This window comes from Penicillium vulpinum (genome assembly GCF_028829585.1).
Source record: "Penicillium vulpinum strain IBT 29486 chromosome Unknown utg000002l_segment0_segment0, whole genome shotgun sequence".
Lineage (NCBI taxonomy): Eukaryota > Fungi > Ascomycota > Eurotiomycetes > Eurotiales > Aspergillaceae > Penicillium > Penicillium vulpinum.
The window spans coordinates 4164317-4184182 of record NW_026643242.1 but is presented as its reverse complement, the minus strand read 5'-3'; the positions used below and the strand labels follow the sequence as shown (position 1 = coordinate 4184182).

The 19866-nt window shown below is 47.4% G+C and overlaps 6 protein-coding genes across 6 annotated transcripts; 3 read left to right on the top strand and 3 right to left on the bottom strand.

The window, feature by feature from the left end:
* Nucleotides 1-1653: 1653 nt before the first annotated feature.
* On the bottom strand, nt 1654-3031 carry N7479_004602 (uncharacterized protein; the record flags this gene model as incomplete). The annotated part of the gene is made up of 2 exons (XM_057252299.1): nt 1654-2749; nt 2862-3031. The coding sequence occupies 2 exons, from the start codon at nt 3029-3031 to the stop codon at nt 1654-1656; spliced, it is 1266 nt and encodes a 421-aa protein (XP_057111624.1).
* A 2069-nt stretch (nt 3032-5100) lies between these two features.
* On the bottom strand, nt 5101-7398 carry N7479_004601 (uncharacterized protein; the record flags this gene model as incomplete). Its single annotated transcript, XM_057252298.1, has 2 exons — nt 5101-6908; nt 7005-7398. The coding sequence occupies 2 exons, from the start codon at nt 7396-7398 to the stop codon at nt 5101-5103; spliced, it is 2202 nt and encodes a 733-aa protein (XP_057111623.1).
* A 1963-nt stretch (nt 7399-9361) lies between these two features.
* On the top strand, nt 9362-11627 carry N7479_004600 (Malic oxidoreductase; the record flags this gene model as incomplete). Its single annotated transcript, XM_057252297.1, has 5 exons — nt 9362-9582; nt 9644-9863; nt 9932-10010; nt 10132-10480; nt 10553-11627. 5 exons carry the CDS (start codon nt 9362-9364, stop codon nt 11625-11627), a joined length of 1944 nt encoding a protein of 647 aa, XP_057111622.1.
* An 870-nt stretch (nt 11628-12497) lies between these two features.
* N7479_004599 (NADH:flavin oxidoreductase/NADH oxidase family protein) lies at nt 12498-14229 on the top strand (the record flags this gene model as incomplete). Its single annotated transcript, XM_057252296.1, has 6 exons — nt 12498-12566; nt 12642-12744; nt 12929-13348; nt 13424-13443; nt 13504-14094; nt 14164-14229. 6 exons carry the CDS (start codon nt 12498-12500, stop codon nt 14227-14229), a joined length of 1269 nt encoding a protein of 422 aa, XP_057111621.1.
* Nucleotides 14230-15252: 1023 nt separating this feature from the next.
* Nucleotides 15253-16104, bottom strand: N7479_004598 (basic helix-loop-helix domain-containing protein; the record flags this gene model as incomplete). Its single annotated transcript, XM_057252295.1, has 1 exon — nt 15253-16104. The coding sequence occupies one exon, from the start codon at nt 16102-16104 to the stop codon at nt 15253-15255; it is 852 nt and encodes a 283-aa protein (XP_057111620.1).
* An 857-nt stretch (nt 16105-16961) lies between these two features.
* N7479_004597 (uncharacterized protein) lies at nt 16962-19690 on the top strand (the record flags this gene model as incomplete). Its single annotated transcript, XM_057252294.1, has 5 exons — nt 16962-18349; nt 18408-18830; nt 18893-19128; nt 19181-19381; nt 19431-19690. The coding sequence occupies 5 exons, from the start codon at nt 16962-16964 to the stop codon at nt 19688-19690; spliced, it is 2508 nt and encodes an 835-aa protein (XP_057111619.1).
* Between the last annotated feature and the right edge of the window lie 176 nt (nt 19691-19866).

Here is a 19866-nt window from a genome sequence, read left to right as displayed (position 1 = left end):
ACACTATCGCCCCTCCGGAAAGCAACCCAACTCTGTCCGACCTGGATTCCAGCTCCGCGTGCCCTTGGCCCATCCCCAAAGTCTGTTTATAGCTGCATCTAAGCCCGGCCTCCTTAACGTGGACCGTATACACTGGCTTGTTTTTCAATCTAGGTGGCGTTTCCCAAAATCATGGACAGTGCAGCGGCTTAAACATGCGACGCCCGGCATACGCTAGAACTGCGGTTTGGGATACGCTACGATTCAGGGAAATCATTTCCCGGCCAGATGGCCCTATCAAATGGTGCGAATTGTACATTGTACTCTGATCTACATCATCGGCAAGTCCTGTATATCCTTGAGTAGTTCACGCGACGTGTAGTGGCTTTGTCCATGCTTGCCCATATTGCATTGGGCATCGGTTGGAATCTCCGGGTTTGTGTCTGATTTTTAGGGGTATTTGCTTCCTAATTCAGGATGTACATACAACATAGTTTACGAAGAAATCCAATCATTTCAACTTTGACTTAACGGGTGAAACTGTGACAGAATGATTGCACTATATTTCTACCCCAGGCCCGCTTGGGGTGTATCCAAGGAGTGGGCACAACCTAGTAGGGATATATGGATATTCACTCAGGGATCTAGGATCCAGTATATCGTGAGAGAACAATGTTTCTTTCTACTATATGTCTTTATCCATATGTCTTTATTTCAATATCTCTTGAAGATATCAACAAAACAACATTACATGGGATATAAAACGAAGCCCACAGCATACATAGTAAACAAAACCCTTCGATATAATAAAGCAAGTCCGATTGCAATAGATCGGAACAGCCCCGATCTACAAAACCCAACTAGCGCCAATACCCGCGAAGTGGGTGGATGCCTATAGAGTTGTTTGTACGGAGTACATGGAGAAAGCACCCCCTAGCTGAACCTTCAATCGAACACCTGATACATTGATATCTCACATTGAACATGAACATGAACATAAACCTGAACCTAAAAGAACGGTCAAGGAATTGTGTTAGGGTGTTATGTGTGTAGTAGTAGGTAAACCGAGTTCATTTGCCACAGCATCCAACCCCTACCCCTGCCTTCGGAAAGCCTATTCCAGTTAGACCATCGCCATAGATCTACGCGCCATATGCCCTGCTCTATCTTTCTTTGTTTACCTCCTGCGCCACAAAATCCCTCATGTGAGGTGTATGCCTCGCTAAACAGCTTTGCGTAGCGTCTGAATCTGAAATTTTATGCATCGGACATAGGATTCCCTGCCGGGCAGATCTTTCAGATCGGCGATCTGGATCTGCATCTGGCATTATACATAGTAGTATTCTGATCAGCCACACGTGTCGGCTAAAGTCGCTTGAACTGGGCTTTGATTTGCATTTGAGTCATATAAATCAAGTTCAAACGCAATTTCTCATGGGCCAATTAGACAGCCTCTAATTCTATATCTATCTCTCAATCGAGGAAAGCAGACCTCGGGATACAAGCCATGAATATTGTATATTATATTCAACATTTCAATACAAGTCAAGGGTCTAATCTAATCCAGCCCATAGTCTTAAAAATGCACGCAAATCAACAGATGTAATCAATATACAATGACCATGGGAAAAAAAAAAAGGGGGAATCAAATGTAAAAAAGGCTTGGAAAAGTAATCACAACTCATCCTTATCCTCCGCCGGCGGAGAGACAACCGGTCGCCCAGAATCCTTCGCCAAATCAACTCCAATCTTCTTGCGCCACTTCTCCCAAAGAGCATGGAAGTCCTTCTCCATCCCGCTCTCCATCTGATCAGGCAGTACAACAGTATATTCAACAAACAGATTGCCCGCTTCATCATTCTCATCATGGTGATCATGTAAATGACCCTCAGAGTAATGCGGCATGCCCTCCCCGGCAACAGTCTCAACAGCCAACGGCTGCACGACCTCACCACGTCCACGTCCAAGACGAACAACATGTCCATCGAGATGCGTAAGATTGCGACTCCAGCCACCCATCCACGCCTCGCGCAGCGAAAGGGTCTCCTTCCAGAAAAGATCCTTCCCCTTCCGTCGGAAGAAAGTCCCATCTGTCCTCTCCTCCTCCGAAGCACCAAGCTCAGGCGCCTTCTCATCCAAAATAACAATCAAATCTCCGGCAATCCAGTCGGGGCTCTCATCAGCCTCATTCTCGAAAACAAGTCTAGTCCCCTTGCCCATTCCACGCTCAATGGTAGCACTAGTCTCAACCTGATTCCTAACAACCCGGCTGCCCGAACAAACAGGACAAGGATTCTTAATCTTCTTCCCCTGTCCATGACACTTATCACACTGCATCTGCACCTGCTGGAACATGCCCGGCGCAAGCATATGTTTCTGAAGAACCATACCACGTCCACCGCACCGATCACAAGTAACAACATGGCGATCCTTAGATCCGGTGCCCTCGCAAGAATCGCAAATCTGCTGCTTCTCAACGAGGAAGTTGATCTCGCGTCCATTGTAGAAATCGCGCAGTGGCAGCGCCGCCCGCACTTCCATGTCCGGTCCGCGACGGTGTCCAGGTGCGCGGCCGGAGTGTCCACCCCCGCCGAAGAATCGCGAGAAAATATCGAAGGGATCGTGGCCGCCTCCAGCTGATCCGCCTTTGCGGTGCTGCTCTACACCGTCGTGTCCGTATTGGTCGTATACTTTGCGCAGTGTGCTGGTCGAGAGCACATCATAGGCGTCTGCTATTTCGACGAATTTCTCGCGGGCCGTATCATCGCCGCTGCGAGGTGGGTTAGCAGTTGCGTTGTGTGGGTGTAATGTGTACCATGTGCGGAGTCACAGTTGAGAAATGAAAGCATGCAGAAATAGAAGAGGGTAGGAGCTGCACTCACGGGTTCTTGTCGGGGTGATATTTCTTGCTTAGTGTCCTGTACGCGCGCTTGATGTCTCTCTCCGATGCGGACTTGGCGAGTCCAAGAACCTTGTAGTAATCCTCGGCGGCGATAACAACAACGGAGAATAGCACCACGGCTACCGCGACTAGAAGTCGTAATAATTGCATTTTCAGCGGCGTGGAGCTGCGCGAGCAGCTGCTCGTGCGCTCGGGGTGGGATGTGGAGCTTTTGTGCTTTTGTTGACCGAAGTATGTAGAAGCTGTAGCTTCGACGAGCTAGGGTTTTGGTGGATTTGTTGTGATGTTTAATTATTCGACATGTGGTATGCAATCGCTCGTAGCGCAGGTATTCTACTCCGGTGAGCTTTATGCCAGAGAGTAAAGAATTAGAGATCGGAGGTGTTGGTGGCTCCGCGGCTTCATTGTGCTAGATCTACATTAGGTGGCCTAAAAGAGGAACAATGTTCAGCCGGGTCACGTGGAAGTATGAGCACGAATTGGGAGATAAGTAATAAACAATGAGTAACTAATGTACAGTAAAAGAGTAGACTTTAATTTAGCATTGGTATTTATGATCGGAGAATATCATTAGAGAGGTTCTATTTATGAGATGTAGCTTGGTGTGGTTACATTGTCTGTTTGATGTGTCGTTCAATTCCATAGATATATAGTATCAATGAAATATTTCAGAAAAGACGTGGACCCAAGTGATACATCTCTACATTATGTATCCACATTGCACTTTACTCGGCAGAAACATCAGAGACTTTATATCATCAATTTTAGTTCTCGTACTCCGTACATGAAACTATGTTGTGCCGATTCTCTGATGCCGAGTACCGAGGTGTACACAATAGCCAGACCACCGCCCGTAACCACTCACGACCGATCCGAATAATAATTAAAATCAAAATCTAGATCTTCTGACTCAGTCGTCAAAATTTCCTCTGAATATCTAAGTGGGTCAGGGTGGAAAGCCCACTTATCAAGCTCACGTAACTGTTTGACCGATGCATTAAACCTCTCCTCATACGCCTCCCGAACCATTTTCCTCATTCTGTGGTGGAAGATTTTCCGATGAGAGACAACAAATAGAGCGACATTGAACGCCCTATTACTATACAGAATATCAGACTGGAAGTCACCTAGAAGAAATACGTATAAAAGACGAAAAGCTGAGTCTTGTGCCAAGGGCTTGACTATCTGCCTATCCCAATAGGTATTGCGACACTTGAGATCTGCCATGATAGAGCGGATATCATGTTCAGATATGACATCGATACAGAGGAATTCGAGTGTTTTGCAAAGAATGCGATAGTCATTGATCTGCGCTGGCATGAGGCGGAAGAAGTGGCGAAAGCCCGTTTTGATTCCTTCGTTGATTACATTGAAAAAGGGGATTGGGTCTTGTGTGAGCACCTGGGATGAATATTGACTGGATGAACGCTGGAACCCGAGAAATGAATTAAAATAGGGCATTTTAGTTACATCGATTGAGTATTCAAGGTCTTCAATGCGGATCTGAACGGTGGAATTATCTTCCACTCGCTGTATTGTGGTCTACTATATTATCAGCTCATATTTATCAAACCGATGATTGACCTCGGGACTTTCAGGTACATGGATACTTCCTTGTGATTAGACATGATAGGTACTCAGCTATGGTGGGATCAGATCTGGCTTGGCGGTAGATGGGAACCTTGGAACGTCCTTGAGGCTCTGTGGAGTAAAGTAGTGAGCTGATACAATGGACTACTGAAGTCTCAGTCCAGTTGGAAGTGATACAAGGAGTACCTATGTGTGGAAAAGGAGTGGATGGGATATTTTCAAAAATGCAGAGCATTCACTGCCACCCAACTATCCCTATATAGCTTCATGGAGATAAAGAACAAGCTTCAGAATATGGGGCAGAGGCCTGACAGACACTGCCTGAAAACAGCAAACATCAAACATCGCCGTAGTATAATAGGAAGGAGTGGGAATCTTGCTGAAGGGCAATTCCAAAAAGAGATTTGTCTCTAACGCGGTAGATAGTACCACCTCTACAGCGTCATTGGGGCTCTTCATTTCGGTAAACCATTATCAAAAACAGCCTAGAGTTCATTAAAACACAAAGAAAAAGCCATCAAAAGGCTGACACAAGTGGTACATATGTTCGGATCGATCATGAAATCATAAAGCACGCTGCTAGCCAAGTAGAGTATCCCTCAAACTCCCAAACCAAATAAAAAATGCAATCAATGACGCCCAGCAACATTAAAGATATCATTATGCCACGTAGGCCCAAGCCCACGCGTCTCATCCCCATCCTCAATAGCCTCCTGCGCACGCGTAGCCTCCTCATGCCAAGTCTTGACAATACTACCAGGAGCATAAACACCCTTAAAGACGCCCCTATCGAGCGGTTCAAGACCAATCCGAGTCTCGACATCTGAGTCCGCGGGTTTAAGACGGGCGAGGACAGCCCGCACGAAAGTCGCCAGGTCCTGTGGGTTAGCGATGCGCGCCGCACGTAGCCGTTCACGGGCGAAGACTAGCTCGCGATTTAGCGCGAACGTCGCGGCAACAATCTCCTCTGCGATTTTTTTCTCTAGCACGCGGCGCACGAGATGTTTTAGGAAAGGCTTGGTCAGCCATAGTAGGAAGCGCCACTTGCTACGCTTGATTGTGTAGTCAAGTTTGTGGATGCAGACGCGGACGCCGCGCAGAGAGAAGATCTGCTCTAGCTTGCCGCGGCCGACTTCGATGTCTAGGGAGATGTCGATACCGCGGCGGTCGAGGTAGAAGCTGGCTATGCCTTCGTCGCGCAGATGGAAGAAGCCTGTGTGGGTACGGAACCAGTAGCCGAAGTCCTCGGCGCTGATGTTGAGGCCTTGAACAGTGACTGTGAAGGCTGTTTTCATAAGTGTTTCTGTGCGCTTCGAGTGGGTTTTCACCACGTCGATGTCATTGCGCGTGAGGATGTGCATGCGGTAGGGGAGGAAGGAGGAGAAGTTTACGGTGTGCCCGGGTTCGAGAATTAAATTCTCGAGGAGGAGGTCCATTTCTGGGGCGGAGATTTCTAGCCGCGGGAGTGGGATGTATTGGATTGTTCGGAGGAGCACTGGGAGGAAGACGTTCACTAAGTCTGCTGGGAGGCTGGTCTTCTTGTCGTTGTAGGCACCCCAGGCGCCCTTGTAGACCTTCTTAGTGGCATTGACTAGCTTGTAGACGGCTGGGTCTTCTGGCACGGTTCTAAGTGTGCGTTTAGTCTGTGCTAGGAAATCATCCATATCCTTTCGTAGGCTCGTATCTGAGCCTACTTTATCGGACTGTTGTTTGAGTTCATCGAGCTTCTGCGGGGCCGAATCGAAGAACTCGGGGTTGGTGAGCATGTCCTGCAACGAAGTACCGATCTCTCCGAGTAGATTATCAAACTCAGGATCTTTGTTCGCATGGCGCAAGACATTGTGGAACTTTTCTTGAAGCCGGTCCCACTCTTCTGCGTCCCCGAATGACCGCACAAGAATCCAGAATTCGTCGACCGCCCGCTTGAGGTCAGCATTAACTTCCATGTCTTCTTGGGCAGCCGAGGCAGTATCCTCTGCTACATCGGCATAGATCCTAGCATAGCGCGATACTAATTGAGCAAGTGTCGCCACCGAGTCAGAGTAGTCCGTCCTCTCCCGAAGCTTTTGAACCGCCTGCTTCAGCCGGAACAGCAAGGTGTCCCTCTCTCGGCCTGACAAATGCTCCTTAGCACTCTGTACAGCATCACGACTCGTCTGAGCGATCCCTTCGCCGGCTACACCCGCGACATGTGCAACCCCCTCCTGCACCTCGGCCTTTGATAATTCGTGCCCCTCATCAGCACCAGCACCCTGTAGCGCCTGTTCCTCTTCCTCGGAAGGTTTCACTTGTTCCGCCACCCGTTTGGAAGACTCAGCGAGAGATTCCGCGGTATCAGCGAAGATCTGGCGGCCAACGGTAACGATATCATCGACGAAAAGACGGAAGTCAGCATTAGTCAGAAGTAGGCCCCCGACCGTGCGAAAACTATCATATGCTACGCGCAGGGATTAGTGAACGATCATCATTTTGTTATTCTCGCGTGCCAAGCCCGGAACCTGGGGAGTTGCAGCGGTGGAAACAGGCGACCCACCAGCTTTCGTATCTGCCCGCGCCTTCACGTGGGCGGCCTGTCTGGAAACCCTCTGGGTGTCCACCTCGACGCGTGAACGGGCCAGGCGCCACAGAAACTCCTGGAGCTGGTCTTGGCTGTTTTTCTGTTGCAGAAATTCGATGAAGACCTGGATCCACAGTCGACTATCCCGCACTAGCTGGCGGCCGACACTGCCGATGTCCTGATTACGCAGGTTGAGGACGTCAGAGGCGAGGAGGGTACGGAGGTTGGCGATGGTTTGTTCAGTTGTTGGCATATATCCGTCGGAGATGGCGCGAATCATTTGGTAGCTATGTAGCTTTTGGTGGAGTCGTCGCTGACGGGAGGTGTCATCCTCGTATCGAGGGAGGAGGGGTTCCGTCTCGGAGGGCATATTGAATAGGCCCTGGGTCGCGTGAGATAGTAATGGTTGGAGATGAAGCTAAATGCTTACTTTGCAGGTGAAGGTTGAAGTTCTAGGGAGGAGTCAGGCTCGGGAACCTGTTTTAGGCACATGACGACACACCACTCGTACAGTGTAACGTAAAATGTTTGTTCTTAAGTGCTACATATTTGTATTTAAGTAGATTCAAGTCAGAATGTTTTTTTTTTTTTGAATATGATTCTCAATAAAAAAATAAGAGGTATGAAGTTCAAAGGCAATTGAAGTAACTGAAGCTATTATGTAACGAATATGACCCCCTGGAGTATCTGGGGAAAGCTATGGATTTAGCCGGGCCATAGATAGTTATAATATAGTTATAGCTTGATGTAACTATGGTAGTTCCAATTAGATCAACTTTTGATGTTTACTTCCTACATATTTAAAATTGCGTACTGGCAAGGAGAGCCGGATCTGCGGGAAAAAAGGAGACAAAAAGCAAAAATGTACATATATGCCTCATGTATGAAGTACTCCGTAATTGAGAATGATATATCCAATGCGGTATGAGGTATATGAGGTCACTCACATTCTATAGTTACGCCAGAATAGCCAAGTCTTTCCAAAAGCCCAGGAACTGCAGGGAAAAGCCCTGACGACTTCGGAGATATTCAAAATATGTACGCAGTAGAGCAGAGTATAAGGAATGAGAATTATTAATAGATGCCTTACAAGCTTACCCGGACAAGGGGTCCAATCGGAATATGAGAATCCCTAGATTCCGAATGCTTTCATGTCCGACGAATCTGGAAGTTCCAGACCTGATAATTTGAAAGAATTGAAGGGGGCAAAAAAAAAAATAACGCAACCGTGCTGGATAACATAGGTAATCAAAAGTCCCCTGTCGGCGACCGAGAGCCATTCACAAAGGCCGAATATCATCAACGCGGCGGACTCGAAACAAAGACCCGAAAAGTCTCACCGAAGAGCTTCCGATCGGAAGTGTTCCCTGATAGCAATTTCTTATAGTACATACATAACATGTTGTACGGAGTAGTATAACATGTTGTAACATATGACATTTTACGGCAATCCCCGTTGCTTCATCTCCAGTTCTATCAAGTATTGTTATTCTATTCTCTTTCCAGAAGCCTTGTTTTTTTGAAGATAAAAAATAATTAAATAAATAAAAAAAATGAAACACCGAATAGACAATTAATTAGGGTATTCAACTCCACTTCGGCACTATCTGCGGCTCTGGAAGCTCGTAGCTGTGGATTTGAGTGGGTCTATAGAGCTAAAGCAGATTAGTGTAAACTTCATGGCGTTTCTCTCCCCGGCTTTTTGAACCAATCAGATTACAGTATTTCATTATTCACCATTCTACTTGGTAGTTATCATCACTAGTCATCACCCAGCCATCACCTGAGTGGACACCCAGTTCGAGGTCTACCGTGTAAATTATAGATTTTGTATTTGAAACTCCGAACCTACCAACTTTTTTTTAATATCACATCCCCTCGCTTCAATATGTACACAAAGAACTCCCTGCTTGGAATTAATCCCGCAAACATCCAGTAATTCTGTAATTCCATATGCAATTCCATATGCAATTGTATATGCAATTTCATGCAAATTATATGTCTCAATTCAATTCCATATTTCAATGATTTGACTGCATCTCCGCATTTGTCGGAGTATCCACACAGTGATGCTGGAGCTCCCTTGCTGGATCTACTTCCCGAACAAAAAAAAAAGAAATTAAAAAAAAAAAGCTTTTGGAGGGATCCAGATTCCAGAAAGGACTTTCATGCACAACGGTTCGCTGTCAACACCGAAAACGAATCCACATGGGTCATGACCCTCCTAATCGTCCGACTCTTCCCGACTTCAAAATCATGACTCTTTTTTTTTTTTTTACTGAATGTCGCCTTACACGAGGTCCCGGTTAATTATCTGGTCAACTCCTGTCGGAATGTCCTCAATGCCCCAGGGGAAATTTAGTATGTTGTCTCGTGTACATAAAAACAGACTCGCATCTGCTTCCAGATCTTTTTATTCTTTCTATCATTCCACCTCTACCTCCAACAAGTCTTCTCAGTCTATCACAATGGCTCGATACCCTACACTACCTTCTCAACAAAGCCGGCCGGTGCATGCTAGCCCAGCTTCTCATCTCAACCACGCCTCGCCTGCGTAAGTCAAACCTCACCAACGCTGTCGCAAGAGCATTCAACTAATGAAGTGGCAATATTAGTGACGCCAACTATGATACCGCCAACCCTGCATACATTCGCAAGTACCTGCGCACTTACGGCCTCACCCCTCCTCGCGCCGAGGGTTACGAAACACAAAAGACCCGATGCCTAGCCCAGCTGGGTCTGAAGAACACTCCTATCGACAAATTCCTATACCTCAGCACTCTCCGCAAGAACAATGTCCACCTATTCTACCGTCTCGTGACAGACCACCTCAGGGTACGTTGGGTTCTGAGGCATATGATTGGATGAATCCTGAGGAACCCCAAAATTAACCATCCCTGTAGGAAATGACCCCCCTGATCTATACCCCAGTTGTGGGCGAGGCCTGCCAACGGTGGTCCGAGATCTACCAACAGCCTGAAGGTACGTAGCTGTGAATGACTCAGATCATCTTTTTCTCCGCAGTCAAATTGCCATTGTCTCCACAATTGGCACTTTTCTCCGCACACGAATTAGAACCGGAGACGCTAACCCCCCATTTTAGGCATGTACCTGAGCTGGGAAGATCGCGGTAATCTAGCTTCGGTCATCTCCAATTGGCCCGAGTCTAATGTCGAGATCACATGTATCACCGATGGCTCCCGTATCCTCGGGCTAGGTGATCTGGGCATCAACGGAATGGGTATCCCCATCGGCAAGTTGGCGCTGTATACCGCCTGTGCGGGTATTCGTCCCGAGGCAACTCTGCCTCTGACTCTCGATCTGGGCACTAATAACAAGGCCCTCCGGGAAGACCCGCTGTACATGGGTAGCCGTCGCGAGAAGATCTCCCCCGAGGAAGAGCGGGAGTTCTTGGACGAGCTGATGGGTGCTCTTACCGAGCGCTGGCCTGGGTAAGTGACTCATTCTCACATGTCTTTTCGGGTGATCCACCCCTATCGCAATTGCGACTAACAATTCTCTAGTATCGTTATCCAATTCGAGGATTTCAAGAATCCCTTCCCTGCTCTGGAGCGTTACCGTGATCACTACACCTGCTTCAACGATGACATCCAGGGTACTGGCGCTGTCATCCTCGGCGGTGTCATCAACGCTGTCAAGCGCTCCGGTCTGCCCTGCAAGGACCACCGCGCTGTCTTCTTTGGTGCTGGCAGCGCCGGTGTCGGCGTCGCCCGCCAGATCGTCGAGTTCTTCATGCGCGAAGGCATGACCGAGGATGAAGCCCGCAACTGCTTCTACCTCGTCGACACCAAGGGTCTCGTCACCGCTGACCGCGGCGACAAACTCGCCGACCACAAGGTCTACTTCGCCCGCCGCGACAACAACGCCGAGCAGTACAAGACCCTCGAGGAGGTCGTCGACTACGTCAAGCCCTCCATCCTGATGGGTCTCTCCACCATGGGCGGCGTCTTCACCCCAGAGATCTTGCGCAAGATGGCCGACTGGAACACCGCGCCTCTCATCTTTCCCCTCTCCAACCCCTCATCCAAGTCAGAGTGCGACTTCGAGACTGCCATCAAGAACACGGACGGCCGCTGTCTCTTCGCCTCCGGCTCCCCCTTCCCCAACTGCACCTTCACCAACGCCGCTGGCGAAACCCGTACTTACTACCCCGGCCAGGGAAACAACATGTACGTCTTCCCCGGTATCGGCCTCGGCAGCATACTGTCCAAGGCCGTCCGCGTCACAGACAGCATGATCTACGCCTCCGGCGACGCCCTCTCTTCTGCCCTTAACGGCGAGGAACTCGAGCGTGGCTTGATCTACCCCGACATCACCCGCATCCGCGAGGTCAGCGTCGTCGTCACCCGCAAGGTGATGCGCGCTGCTCAGGAGGACAAGGTGGATCGTGAGATTGCTCTGCGCTCTATGAGTGATCTTGAGCTTGATAACTGGATCAAGTCCCGCATGTATGATCCTCACACTGAGGTCCGCGCTCTGGAGCGCGAGGTCGGTCACCTCCTCTCCAGTCTGGGAACAGTCTCGCCTCCTATGACGGTTAATGGTTCCCCGACTGAGGAGAAGAATGCCAAATTGTAAGATTTGATCTTTCTTTCTTGTCTTGTCGGCTTGGCTGTGAATACTGCGTTTTGCAGAAAAAAAAAAAGCGTTTGTTCTAATCCGCTGGCGCTTAGGATCACTGCGTGATGGACTCGCATGTCACTTTTGACTTTTGATATTTCCCCCTTTTTGGTTTCGAGCGCATCTTCTGGTCTTTTTTTTCCTTCTCTACCTATTTTCGGGTTGGACACGAACTTTTTTCCCTGATTGAATACCCAGCACTTCTTTTCTTTGGATTTTGCCTCGCATTTCGAGGGTCTTTGCATTTTGGGGATAGTTAGAGCATCTTGCTACATGAATGAACAAATCTAAATCAATTACATACTATATACTATTCTCCTACATATTATCGTAAAATCGGGTTTCGATTATTGATGAACAAAAAAAGTCTTACCATTAGATATCGCAAGCTCTTCCATTTTAAGTAACAAATATAGTGATCAAATAATCAGAATTCCTAGACTAACTACATGTGAAAATTCTGACGGATGAATCCAACTCTCCGAGCTTCTCCAAATCCACATTTTTTTAAGGAACACTAAGACTCCACAGTATACCGGGAGATCAATCTCTCCGCGAAATGACTAAGGCCCCAGGGGTTGAAAGCAAATTTTGTATATTATAGACCTGTATATTATTCTTAATCTTAAGGCACCTGTTCTTTGCAGTTTTTCTTGTTTAGATTCTGTATAGAGGTTCGTCTACACTTTAATTTATGAATGGAATTAAGACTAAGATCATTAACAGTTACATCTGTTGGACATTACATCCATATCGCCAATTGCATCACACTGTGTACATATACTTTACACTGTATATATTAATCGCATACGAAGCTGCATATACACCATGCCATCTCCCCTCGCAGATCCGGTCAAGCTGCCATGTGGACTTGTTTTGCCGAATAGGCTGAGCAAGGTATGAAGATTCGCATATATCGTTCACACCTAACGGGCTAATGGCTATGCACAAATGGGACTAACGCACTCCTAGGCCGCAATGGCTGAGATGATAGCCAAAACCAACCAGCCCACAACCACCCTGGCTGATGCCTATGAGCAATGGGCAGATGGCGGATGGGGAAGTATTCTTACAGGTAAGATCTATTGCTATATTGAGGTTGAGACTTACATGGCGAATGCGAAATCCTCAAACCCTAATTTTTATCCATGTACCCCGAATATACCCCAAATTCCCTCAAGAACTCCAACTACAAATCCCCCATTTTCATATACAATCCTCCAAGCTCTAGTTTCAAAACCAACCCTAACACTTCCTAGGAAACGTCCAAGTCGACGTAAACCACCTAGGCAGCCCCTACGACCCAGCCCTGCACAATGAATACAAAGACAGCAAAACAAACAGCGCCCTAGTCGCCCAATGGAAGAAATACGCCGACACATGCCAAAAACATGGCACGCCAACCATAGCCCAGATCTGCCACCCAGGCCGACAGTCCTTCCGCGTCGCAGGCCACCGCGGCATCTTCGCCCAGACCCTTGCGCCCAGCGCTGTGCGCGTCAAGGTTGGGGATAGCTACTTCCAGAGACTGGTTGGGTGTTTGGTTTGGAGTGAACCCAAGGAAATGACGACTCAGGATGTTGAGAGGGTTATTGGGCAGTTTGTTGATACTGCGAGGCTGATGGCTGATGCGGGTTTTTCGGGAATTGAGCTGCATGGAGCACATGGGTATTTGATTGGTATGTTTTTCCGACAGAGAAAGGAAGGGAGATTGGTGAGATAATTATTGTGCTGATGGGTATGGTTCGTTTTAGATCAGTTCCTCAGCGGAAAGGTATGACATCCTCGGGTTCACTATAAAAACTACCAACACTTATACTAACACTAACCCCAGACAAACCTCCGCACAGATGCGTACGGCGGCACCCCCGAAAAGCGCGCGCGCTTCCTCCTAGAAATCCTCTCCCAAACACGCGCAGTTGTACCGTCAACCTTCGCAATCGGCATAAAGCTAAACTCCGCCGACCACAGCTCAGCAACCTTCGAAGAAACAATGACGCAAATCGCACTCATCGCCGAAGCCGGTATCGACTTCATGGAAATCTCCGGCGGGTCCTACGAAGACCCAAAGATGATGGGCTACGGCAAAGTGAATGCAGACGCAGCGCCGAAATCCTCACGCACCGCAGCACGCGAGGCCTTCTTCCTCGAGTTCTCAAAGGAGGTGCGCCAGCGTCATCCTGAGCTTGTGCTTATGTTAACTGGTGGGTTCCGTACGCGTGCTGGCGCTGAGGCGGCTATTAGGGATAATGCTTGTGATCTTGTTGGGATTGGGAGGCCTGCAGCTATTGATCCGAGGTTCCCGCTTTTGTTGCTTGATGAGAGTGTTGCGGATGAGGAGGCGCGGTTGTTGTTGAATAAGGTGCCTGTGCCGTGGTACACGAGGTTCTTGCCGTTGAATCTTATTGGGGCTGGGGCTGAGAGTGTAAGTTTTCTTTCTCTTTTTCTCTTTCTTGGCAGGGTTGATTGAGTGGTTTTGCTGACTTTTTGGTAGACGTACTACTCTGTCCAGATTCAGAGACTCGCAAAGGGGATTGCTGCTGTCGCGCCTTCTTGGTAAATTCTTTTGACTGTGATAATAGTTAGTTTTTGCTTTGGGCCTGGTATGATAATTCTTTGGATATGGAATAGAAGAGTATAACTGCGTACTCTGTGAAGCAAAGGCAGGGCTGTATGATCAAAGAAAAGGTTGGATCCTAGTATTACACTGAGATAGTACATTTACTATATCATATTTAGTCTTTAGTATAAATAACAGATCGAAAGTAGACAGAGCTAGATGGCTTTCGGTGCAATTTCTGTTTGTCTTGCGTTTACCTTAAAATGCCAGGCCATCATCTTCTATTTGGTGTTAGTATAAAGAGGCGAGCGCAGCCTCTGTCTCTCTCTCTCTTTCTGCATATTCTTTCCATTCTTCTATATACATAATAAATATACTCTGCCATTCCTTTTCCATTATCTAGGATGCCGTAGAATTTGTCAAGAACATCCATAGCTTAGAATCTGGCTGCAGTTGATTATGTGCCAGGTTCAAATGTCTTTTTCTCAACATTTTCCAGTTGTTCCTCCCGTGCGTATCCAATCATCATGACTATCTGAAAAAAAAACTAATGAGAAAATCCTGACAGGCGGTAAAAATGAAAATACGGTAGTGGATGCCACATGTACCCCGAAATGTCGTGTTGGGCGTTATCTCCCCCACCAAATGGCTCCGTCGATGTCAATATTCGTGTTAGGGGAGGTCTATGGAGACGTCTAGATGTATGGTGTAATGTGAGAGTTGAGATTTGTTGAAGATATTAGCATCTACTATGTTTGTCAGACTGAGCAGTCTTTAGATGTTTTTCTATTTACAGGGTATTTAAACCTGCTTTTACTAGTTTTACAATCAACAATTCTTTACTTCTCGATCTTCCTTACAAGTACTCTATCTCAACAAGATTGATGGCGGTTATAGAAACTCAGTTCCAAACCTAACAATCGATGGTTCGCTTCCTCGAAGATTTCAATTGTGAACCATATGTGGATAGAGTATTGTTACATGCCATTGGGATATTGTTATAGGTACAAAAAAAAGCTAGAACTAGCAGTTCACTTTTTCTTCCTCAACAGGAGATAAATGTGACTGATTCAACCTTTCCTGTTCCTTCAACTGCTCTAATTGTTGATGTAAGGTATCATTGCCCTCGACCAATCTTTCAATCCACAGTGCAGCCCCCTCGAGAACATATTTCCTTGTGTATGATTGTTTATCAAGCCCGGGCACAATGCGACACAGTTCTTTATACCGGTCTCCGACAAGCTGTCTTCTCTTCTTTTCCGATCGGCAGTGGCACAATTTTTGTCCTGCCCTTTGCACACATTTCCTTTTCGTTTGTCCAGACTTATTCCTAGCTTTGATGCAGCTTGGCCGTTGTGTGCATTCAAAGTTGTCTGAAAAGACTGTTTGGTCTTGGATCGATGAGGATGAAGATGGTGAAGACGAAGGTGGTGAGGACGATGATGGCGAGGATGAAGATGGTGAGGATAAAGAGGGCAAAGATGAAGGTGGAGAGGATAGCGTTTCGGAGAGTCTTTCGTTTTGTGGGACAGTTGAGGACCGGAATATAGGCATTGTAAATCCATTCAATTCCCGTGGCTCCAGTATACGTTTCTGAGGTTGCTCGTCTATGATTTTTGGGATGTCAAAGCCAAGGTCCATGCTGGTACAGAAACTGGCCATGTTCCGCATCAGGTTCTGCACCAGCCGCTCCTCTGTCCAAGTGCCTATGGGGCTAGAGTAGCCATGATAGCAGAAACTGGGATCTGAACCCCATTGGAGACCTTCTTCGGCGGGCCGTTGGTTTCGGGTTGGTTGAGGTTCGTCGGCTTTCCACGGATAGTAGTGTGACAGGGTACTTTGGTCCATTTGAAGTATTTGGTTGTGGTTTTCCATTTGGGATTGTGGCAGTTATCAATTGGTACTATACTGCTTCGTTCGGTTGAAAGATATTCACATGCAAGTACCATGTGGTATCTAGCTGAAATTGTACTTTGGGTTTTGGATGTTGGTGAGTCTGATTTAGTATGATATCGGGGCTCGGTGGAAAGACAACAACGGTATGTAACAGCGCTTGGTTTGGGATTTTTGATAACTGGAGAAGCGAAGGGGGTTAGCTTTATTCTATAATTTGAATCAAGTATCTTTAATGAGGCAGCAGGGTCCCCCTACGTCAATTCCGGGATGCACCCGGGATAGTATTGCGGATCCGCAACCGCACATAATCCGCAGCTAAACCGCAACCCAAAAGTATCCAAAACCAATGGATTGAATTCAATGAATGCTTGATAATAATACGTGATATACCCCTGCACCGCAATAGCCGCCTCTGACCAGTGGTTTATGGTGCCAATGGTGCTGCTCGAAGTGTTTCCATGTATGTAGAAGTATGGAGAATCACACCGGGTGCATCCCGGGGGTCCACGTATGATGTCGTTCGGACAATCGGACAAACCGGACTAAGTGGTCTAATTACAGGACTCAGGGATCAATATTATTGGTCTTAGAACAAAGCAGGAGTACTTTTCTCCATTTCCTTTTTTTATTTCGAGCTAATTTTGCGGGTTGTACATTGCCACGTGATATGTCCGGGTACATTCCGGACACATTCCCCAGGATTGTTCCACTCCTTTTTCCTTCCCCCGGATTACAGGATACGCCCTTTGTTTCGGTCACCATCCGGATCACCAATCAAATAGCGACCAATACTGTGGGTCGCGTATATACCCTTGGATGTGGCTTATACCAAACAAATGCCTCCCAAAAGTGGAATTACTAAACGAGAGCCACGGCGTCGCAAGATTGCTCTGGCCTGCGAGTCATGTCGAGATAAAAAGGTCAGGTGTGATGGTATAAAGCCTATTTGTGGCCCATGCGCTCGACGCTCGTATGCCGTTGACCAATGTGTATACAAGCTGGAAAATGCGAGGTCTGCCAGCAACGATGAATACTTGAAAATTCTCCATAATCGTATTCGAGAACTTGAAGATATATGTGCGAAAAATGGAGTAGCTATGCCGCCTGGGCCTTCACAACATGCAGACTACAGGGCATCTGAAAGTCGAAATCATATGGGCGAAGAGATGGATCTGGATCGATTGGACGCAGAATCCAGGACCTCTGTTGCTGCAGAAGGATTACTAGGACTGGGTTCCACCCCTGTGCTACCTGGACCAAGTCCTCTGTCTTCAGCGCCTACTTTTCAACCGCCAAGATTTCCCGCGCAGCGGAATCGACCGGAAGCTGAGCGCTATAGATCTCCACATGCGGCACATCTGTCTCCTGAATCTGCCCAATCACGATCAGGCAGTATATATCCTCCACCTTCTCTCAACTCCCATGGTAATGTCACTGCTATGGGTGCAATATCTGTCGCAGAAGACGACCCAGGCACAGACTCTCCGCAGGAGCAGCAATACTATGGGGACTCTTCAGTGGCCTCTTTCATGCGTCTCGCAGGAGAGTCGATGCCTTTGCAGACGTACATGTCAGCTTTGCGAAGCAGCAAGAATGAGTCGTCAAGGTCCCAGGGCCCTGATCCCGGGATTTGGCGAGATCTAGGCCATCCAACAGTAGATCTTCGGTTCGACGACTTCTCCTTGCCACCTCGATCTCTGGCGGACCATCTTCTTGGGTGTTATTTCAACAGAGTACATTGCCTATTTCCATTTTTCCATCGTCCGAGTTTTGAGCAAGCATATGAAAATCTCTGGGAGTCGGACAAGGCATCTAAGCCCGAGTTACCACAGCTCAATATCGGACTTGGGGGTGCATTCGATTACGGTCCTAATTCAATTGTCTTTCATTGCGCACTCAACGCCATCTTTGCCCTTGGCTGCCATTTCTCTGATATTCAGCCTGCAAACCGGGAAGCCGCGGTTTACTCGTTTTTCCTTCGCTCAAAGCGATTTGTGAATCTTGATCTTCTAGACTTAGGTACTATCGGCGTGGTTCAAACGCTGCTGCTTGTTTCACTTCTTCAAAGTACCCCTTATCCGAATCGGTGCTGGAATGCAATAGGACTGGCGTGTCGAGCGGGTCAAGGGCTCGGGCTACATGAGACAAGCACACACGCCTCGAACAAACCCCTGGAGATAGAAATACGGCGGCGTACGTGGCATGGCTGCGTCATTATGGATATGTTGGTGCAATCATTGTTCGATGTTCTTTTCTGAGACACAGCTAACTAGCTAAAATAGGATTGTGAGCATGACACATGGAAGACCGAGCATGACCTCTCACATATCACCATTGCCTCTGCCTGCAATGGGAATGGACCCCCGAGAAGCCGATCCTTGTGAGCTTAGTGGACAACCCTGTGATCATAAGCTAGGATATATGACGTTCTACGTTTCAGCCATTGAATTATATAAAATTCTCGAGTCTATTCTATCCGAGGTCTATAATGCTTGGCAGAGTCGATCGAATAACACTCGCTCCAGTTCGGCACGAAGCTCCAAGCTTTGTAGTTTGGATGTATTGATGGAACTCGACGATAAACTCACTGCTTATGAGACTAGCGTGCCCCAGCCCTTGAATTGGATAGGTGAATTATCGCTGCATCGCTCAGACAGTGGCAAGGCGTCGATCTTCAAGCGCCAGCAGAATGTGCTGCATGCGAGGTAGCTTCTCTTTCCAAGATTTTGTGTTACAATTTCTAACCAAGGGAAACAACAAAATATAGATTCATCCACCTTCGCCTCTTGTTATATCGCCCCATGTTTACTCAACTCTGCTCCGATGAGCGAGCAGGGTCATCGCGCCGCTCTGATATCCAACCCGGCGAGAAAAACATGATCTACTCCTCGGTCTTCTCAAAATGTGCTGCCTCTTGCGTCATGGCAGCCATAGACCTCGTCTCACTTATTCACGAGACATATCGAACAAGCGTAACTGATGCATGGTGGTACAATGGATTCTGTTCGTGATCAATTCCACTAATTGTTATTCCTCGTCAGCTAACAAGTACTAGACACGTCAACTGCAGGGTTCATATTGATAATGTCGTACTCATGCCGTTCTATTTGGGAGCAAGTTGATTCACATCTGGTGGATGAAAGTTGGCGCAAGTGCGAAGAGATCTTAGCTTTTATGGCTATATTTAGTCTCTCTGCCCGCAACTCGTTGCAGTTCTTGCAAGTGACGCATCAACATATTATGCAAAATTATTCAGGTTCGTTGTCTGATGGATCTTCACTGACTATAGACTAATTCTCGTATAGCTACTTGTCGGGCTGGAGACACTTCCTTGGTTTCTACCCAACTGCACCAAAGGGGTAATCAACATCTAAACCGACCTGATCTGTCGTCGCAGCCTAATCAGCCAGTATCTGATGAACACAGCCGTCACGAAACTAGTAACATGGATATCAATCCTTTCACAACTTGGGATGAGATGAGCTTGGGCCAGGAAGAGTTTGGATTCCTTGGGAGATTTGATTTGCCTGATCTTGCAAGCTGGTTCGCGGATATACCGCCTTGAATATAATAGCCTGAGTTCTTCTTTTTGGAAAATATACGACAGGAACCATCGGGACAGACTGTTGCTAGTCGACTACCACATGAACGCCACCAGACCGGATATCTAAAAAGACAACGCAACACCGAGCAAGCATGGAACTGAGCTTGACGAGTCTGTCGAATATACACCTAGACGTA